The 7,500-nt window shown below is 40.5% G+C and overlaps 1 protein-coding gene across 1 annotated transcript in view; it reads left to right on the top strand.

Moving 5' to 3' along the window:
* The first annotated feature begins 5,177 nt into the window (after window positions 1-5,177).
* Window positions 5,178-7,500, top strand: part of LOC138041960 (centrosomal protein 15-like) — an 11,376-nt gene continuing 9,053 nt past the window's right edge. Inside the window, exon 1 of the mRNA XM_068887664.1 lies at window positions 5,178-5,295. Coding sequence (XP_068743765.1) covers window positions 5,225-5,295 — 71 coding nt within the window. The 5' untranslated portion in view covers window positions 5,178-5,224. The remainder of the gene's footprint in view (window positions 5,296-7,500) is intronic.

Below are 7,500 nucleotides of genomic sequence, written 5' to 3'. Positions count from 1 at the left end.
CTCAATGTCGTACCAGGAGGCGAGGTCGGTAGCAGAAAGCAGTGAAGGGCCAACTGCGTCCAAAAGCGATCGCACAGGTCGAAATCCCACCATAAAATCCCGGGATGACTCGTTTGGTACGACGAGTCCAGCGCCGGTATCTGGAGGTACTGCATTTTTCTCTCTTGTTCAAACATTCCGTCAGCGCATGCGTAAATCTTCACATTACACTCTATTCAGTTAACTCTAATTAAGATACTGGTTAACTTTTTACAAGAAATTGAGATTGGCGCGTAGAGTTATCAACGTGTTTTCATTGAGTCGGTTCTTTGATGATGATGGCGATCGGACGCTCAATTTGTAGCTCTGATGATGATCATGTTTTACTCTCAAAAACCGAATCTTGCATGCTCGCTTAACCCTGAGGTCTACGAATTGAAATATGTTCATTTTAATGGCGACAGGTTATTGCGGACAAACTACCTCGAATCGCTAAAGAATTTCGTCGAAAATGTTTTAAAACAGCAAGGAAAGTGGCTGACGCCTGGTGGAAATACTAAGCAATTCAAAAGTTTAAACGGTAATGTAATGATTAACTGGTGTAACAAGATCGAAACAACAAACTCTGAGTTTTCAGGGTCGGGATAGTCCTTCTTTGAGGGATAAGTTAGTGGATTTAGTACAAAAGAAGCCGGGAACGACAACGGATTTGCAAGACCCCGATCGTTTGATTTCAACCGAGGAAACAACGCAACCATCATTATTACGAGAAGCAAACAGTAGTCAGGAGCGTAATAGCAGGTAATAATCGAATATCGATCAACGACGAGAGGATGACAAATTGTAGTCAAGAACGATCAAATCAAGCCAGAAATTGTGGCCGACATTGAGAGATTAAAACTTGATTTCTTGATATTACCAAATCAAATTGAAGAGAACACAAGGCTTTTGTCCATAATAAATGCTCAAAAGCAACTTGAAGACGAAAGTGCTTCTTGTACCGAACTCCTTGATTGCAAACTCCGAGAGTTGTGAAACGTTATTATCCTCTGTTTCCAAAAAAGACAATGCAATCAGAGAGCTGGAAGAAAAATGGTTGACCTTTGAGAGCCGTGTTTTGTCATTAAAACAAGAGAATGATCCCTTAGGCTTGTTTTAACCATCATTATGCAAGAAAAGAGTGAAGTTGATAATAATAAATCAAGGTCAAGAGAATGTTGGGTCCAAGTGGATAAGTCGCGAGGTAAATAAGGAAATGCAAAACGTAGTCAGAGGTCAGTGCCCACAAATACCACTGAAACTCGAAACAGCAAGGGACATAGCAAGGGACTCTACACTTAAATATCTTCAAAGCCACTAAATGCCCAGGAACTCGCAAGTCAAAATAGCCAAATTCCCGGGATGCACAACGCAAGACATGAAGGATCATATCAAGCCACTTTAACGCAGAAACCCGGACGAGATTATTATCCCTGTAGGAACTAACAGTTTAAGTTCCGCGCACCGGTGCCATGCGGGAGGTCGTGAGTTCGACTCCGGCCGGACCAACACTCAGGGTCTTTAAATAACTGAGGAGAAAATGCTGCCTTTGTAATTACATCCGCAAATGGTTAGACTTTCAAGTCTTCTCGAATAAGGACGATAAGCCGGAGGTCCCGCCTCAAAAATAACTTCCATGTTCATTAGTTCCCTGTGGGACGTTAAAGAATCCACACACTATTCGAGAAGAGTAGGGGATGAAGTTCCCGGTGTTGTGGCTGTCCTCTGTGTGTATATGGGTGGGTGGGTATACCAGGTCCACATCAGCTGAATAGCTGCCAAAACTTCAACCTGCTTAAAACAAATAAATAACAAAATAAATAAATAAATAAATAACAAACTCTTCTCGTGAATGTGCAGAAGAAGTGGTTGGTCTAGCCAAATCATTTAGTTCGGAATCCCCAGTCATGACCACAATATCCATTCTCATCAGTTGATCTGACGATGAAGCCGTTCCTGCTGTGAATAAACTTCTTAAGGACGTTCGCGCGAAAATTTTTCAACATTGATTTTTTTTCTGAAACTTTAACCACTGTAAGATAATGAGTTAGTTATGTCAGAAATGTAAAAAAAATGGGGGATCACCGACTTCGTTTTGGAGAGAACATGCCCGGAAAAACACCCAAAAGGTGACAAAATCGGGCTTCGTTAGAGAATAAGGCCAGTGTCTGTAAACCCAAATATATTGCAATTAAATCTTTGAAGTGAAATCTTCTCTGCTAAATATTGCTTAAAAGGGCTTATTAAGTGAATTTAGTCAACTGGTGAGGTTCCTTAAAGATCAAGTTCGCAGTTAGCGACTACAGTTTCACGCGCCTTGCAGCCGCAAGATGGCAGGATTTCATGTCCCGTGAGCAGAAATCTTGAAATTTTTTTAACTTCCCACATTGATTTTTTGTTCAGTTTTGGACAACGTGGAGATAATTGTAAATAAAATCCGTTTCTGGAAAGAAAAATAGGGGTCACCGAACGTCCAAGAGCGTTAAATCCAGGCAAAGCTCTGGCAATGGCCTTTTTCCCTATCATTTCTCATTTTATGACTTAGCGCGCGCGCTCGTGTATGACGTGGCGTTTGCATTTGTGTGCGCAGTAAGGATGCGCAGAAACAATTGGCGCGAACGTCCTTAAGCTCTTTTGTCATCAAATGTCCTGGGGGTTTATTGATCATTCAAACATTTCAGAAACTGTCCGCCTTAATAAGGTGATTCTTTAGTAATAGACGGTTGTCGTAAGATTTTCTTTAAACTTTTCTGGATTGTTCCCTACATTATGGTGACTCGAAATGTGCAATTAAAAAAATTGGTCACCAAGCTCGTTTGCGAGATATAACTTGCTCAAGTTACTCATTTAATCATTGCGACTTCATCTATCAAGGACAAGTTTGTTCCAACGGTTCACGCTACGTTTTGCACGAACAGGAAGCACAGCTTGACGTAATTCTTGAAATAACAAAACAGGTGTATTGTATTGTTCAAAAGGAATAATTTAATATTTCTTTTATGGAACAGGCACACGTCTTGAAAAGGCACTGACTACAAATATTCCTCGGGTGCGTGATCTCGAGGAGACAATTTTGTGTCCACGAGTGATAGCTACGAATAATTTTTTCCCTGTACCTTTTTTTGCTAACGTAAATTTTTTTACATTTTTTTTAAAATTTTTTTACGGCACAAAGAGGAGGAGTAAGAGAATAAAATTATACCAAAAAAAAGATAGGTCACCTACTTCGTTTAGGAGAAAACAGAAAGCAAACTAAGCTCGACCCCTCGACAACACATCTCCCCGATGGCGCGGTTTCACTTTCACTCTCGGACTGAAATGACACTTTAGGATCATCAAGGCTATCACTCGACTTTCTGTTTTGCGAGAGTCTAAAAAGGTTCTTGTCTGCTGTGCTCTGAAAACGGTCATTCTTCTTTCTAGCGAACTTTCCTACACGAGAGGTCGCCATTTTGAAATGCTTTTGGCAACGTTCGATATATCAATATTCACACATGGCTACGAGTCTTTATGGTTAAATTTAAACATTGTTTTGTTTAGAAATATCTGTTGAGACCTGTAAGACAAAGAGAAAACAGAACTGAGACGTGAAATTTGACCATAAATCCTCTTAGTCATGCCTGAATACGAATGTGGCCTACGCTGTGTTATGCGCAGAACGACGCAGAACGGGATGCACAGTGCAATACCAGGGCGGAAACAGTCAACTCCCGCCTTGCGGACACCTCGCTATTACGGACACCCCGCTATTACGGACAGCAGCAAAATCCCCGGCGAAAGTTACAGACGTTTGACTGAAATAAACTCCCGCTATTACGGACTCTCGCTACTACGGACTTACGGACACTTTATTTGGTCTCAACGTCACAATTTTATTGTTTTCTCTCTCGTTATAGCGGACACCGAGCAGCATCTTGGAATATTTGCACACATATCAAGTCTACTTTTTTGCTTTTTGAGACTGCCTTAGTCTTTTTGGTCGATTTCCGCTTCTTCTGTCTTCTTCTGTCTTCTTCTTCTGTTCTTCTGTAAAGTGGGCGTGGTACCAATAACAGGCTTGAAAATGTCCTAGTAAGTGTGGTGTCCTCGCATCCACGAGTGAGTGACAAAGTGGGGGAAGTTGCAATTCAAAGATAGCTGATGCAATCAATAGCTGATGTTCAGGTTTTTCGTTGAAAATATTTTTTTTAGAAATGTAGATTACTGTACTTCAGTACAGTAGGAAACCAAAACGATGCATGTGTGGACATTGCAGCAACATACATACGATGATTGTTTTTTACGTACTTAGAAGAACTACTGTACACAAAGGGTACGTAACTTCTGTTCTGTTAAGTTCTGTTCTGTTTGTAAAGAACGTTCTGACGCTCTTTACTTGCGACAACGGGTCTGAAAAAGGTACTGGAGTTAATGAAAATGAACACACATGTGACCCCCTTCTGTAAATATGGTTTAAAATAAAAAAAATTTCTCGCACCCCGCTGTTACGGACTGTCGCTATTACAGACACCAAATTCATACATGCCAACTCTCCCGGATTATCCGGGAGTCTCCCGGATACGGAACGAATCTCCCGGTCTCCCGTACGGGTCATTAAATCTCCCGGATAAAAACGACTCTGAACCTTTCACAGACGTTTCTCCATTCTAGACTCAAATTGCATCCCCAAGTTTAAAAAAGATCGATTTTTTAAAACTCGTTTCATTGTTTCTTAATGCATTTCTTCATCTCTGAGTTTCAAACACACGTTAATAGAACTAAACAAAATGACTTCCTTTAGCTATATAACCGATTGTTTGATTGGATCTCCGATTCACCAATAAAAATTCTTGACATAAGTACCCTGTTTTCCCGCAAATTAGAATATTTTTGTATTCTGAAGGAGCTGCTAGGGGATGGGTGGGTGCGTTTAGGGGGGGGGGGGGAGAGAGAGGGGAGGGGGAGTGGGTAGGTTGATCGAGGGGGAGGGGTGGGGAGACCGGATGGAAAAAATCTCCAGATTTTAGATCTCCATAGGTTGGCATCTCTGCAAATTGCGGTCCCGAGGGTGTCCGCTATAATAGGAGTTGTGTACCAGGGAATCACCTTGTATGAACTAGGACCATTATGTAACAGGAACTCCCAAACCACTACATGACTGCCTACATCAAGTAGTTACTAGTGTTAAGAATCTGTCAAACGTAAACGCAGTCATGCATGTGAAGACATGGACGATCGGATAAAGTATACAAAATGGTTAGCTCGAGAAGCTCAGCTGAGTCAAAAACACGAAGAAATGTACGTATTTAATTCAAATTCCTTAAACTTCTGACTAGCAGGTCTGTTTTTGAGAAGACGCCATTTTAAACCATTTTTTATTGGGCAGAGATCATCTCTATTGTTTGCATTTCGAACCTGTGTTAGACCGTGTTAACTAAATACTAAGTGACTCAAATTTTAAGCCGTGATTTCAAAAAGACACCTGGGAGCAATTGCAGAATACCCTGCAACACCTCACCATTATTTGTTTCCCGTAGGCGGCATTCCCTGAAGAACGAGTCGGAATACAATAGAGCTTTATATTCTTATTCAATGAAATGCAAATAAGTTGTGGGGTATTCTGCAATTTAGCTGACACCTGTTAATTCACGGGTTTTATTAGAAGCTGGGACCCGGGTACTAGCACCGGTCTATGCTGAGTGCAGTAGGTCTCAAGATTAAAAGGGTGATGTAGCAGGTCTCATAACGTGTAATGTGATTGGTTCGCTACCCCAGCCAAAAACAAAAGACTAAACAATTGAAGCAATGAGTTAGACTTAAAAACATTATAAGCTGCTTACAATACCAAACAATAGCAAGTTACAAGAGCTGCTACACTACTGGATTAAAAGCCAGACTATACATAGGGCAGCCTGCTTAACGAAACCCTTTCCTATTTGATGGGCTGCTGTCACAGTGATATCCCCGCATTTTAGGTATCCCCAGATGTATCTAGTGATATGGGGATGCCCAAAACCATTTCTTTAATGTGGCACTTGATTCAGGGCCGAGGAGTGGGATTGCGAATCACATATTTTTTGACGGAATAGTGTAGATACATGTTATAATTTTATAGGTAGACAGTTTTACTGTGCTTATTGCACCGAAAGAAACCCACTGGCAATAAAAAAAAAATTGTAAGCAAAAAAAGGAGCAAAATGGAAACTGGCAACCCGCATGACATGGCTTTTTAATAAACAACACTTCAAACATCTGTTGCATTGCAACAGATTTTTTATGTCAGCCCGATTTTTTTCAAAGCTGCCGCCAAAAATCGGGCCGACAAGTCGCACCGTGTAAACTGGCCTTTATATAGTAATATAACTGTAATGATGTAGCTACTTACATTTTGTGTACACGTGACAGTCTGGCGTGACATAATTTTTCACAAGTTGGTCACATGATGTGCAACCTGATTTTCTAGCTTGTATTAAATTGGTCTGTTTTGTGTTGTGAATTCTTGGTTGTTTATTACATTTTGGCGGTGAGGATATCTCTAGATTCAAACCAGAATGGCAACCTACAGGAGGATAGGCGAATTCAAAGAATCAGAGGAGTCGTGGACCAACTATATTGAACTATTTTGAAAAAGCTCCCATAAAAGCAAACATATGAGCCTAAAACTAACCTTTACCAATTTGCTGACCTTAGTAACTGATGCTCATAGAGTTTGCCTTGCTTGGGATAGTCCATCAAGATCTCCATCTTCTGTAGCTAATTGCCCTCACAATAAAGTGTTGCATGAAAGGATTTTCTACTGGTCAACACAAATTAATGTTCTTATTCTATATTATTTTGACCTTCTAGCTCCTTACACATGCCTATCAAAGTAGATGCTTTGTTTTGAGCTAAGTTATTTGACTTCAACACAACTATGCAGCACAACTTGTATTACAGTATTACTGTATGGCTGCGAGTCATGGGTCATCTCTAAGGACATGGAGAACAAAATCAAATGAATTCTTTCGGCATGTCCTATTACCAAATTATGTTGAACATCAGGCGAATTGAGGCAATTGAGGTTCCTTGGTCACATGCTCCCCTTGCCTGAATATGAGCCTGTCAGAGAATTTGCAATGTATGTTCCTACTCATGAGAGGAGGAAGCGTGGGAGACAGTGAACCCTGTTCAGCTATTAGATCTATTCATTGTCTTCTGGGGGACCCTGATAATCTGCATTTATGACAATCAGCTGTTGGAGATGACACAAGACCACCATTGGTGGATGATGATGATGATTTGACTACATGCAAAGTGTGACATTACTAAATAAGAGAAACAAATTAAAAGAAATATACAGAGGCAGTTTTTTTAAACTACCGGTAATAGACATCTTTCATAATGGCGGCCGAATGAAATATTCTTCTGTTCTAATGTTATTAAGCCTTTCTAGCCTCGCTACAGCGAGCAAATTTCAAAAGAATTGTTTCAAAATGAGGGCAGTAGGTCTAATTAACATAAATA

This window comes from Montipora capricornis, chromosome 3 (assembly GCF_036669925.1).
Source record: "Montipora capricornis isolate CH-2021 chromosome 3, ASM3666992v2, whole genome shotgun sequence".
NCBI classification, from domain to species: Eukaryota; Metazoa; Cnidaria; class Anthozoa; order Scleractinia; family Acroporidae; genus Montipora; species Montipora capricornis.
Note: the sequence above shows the minus strand (reverse complement) of the source record. Positions and strands in the feature narration are given on the sequence as shown.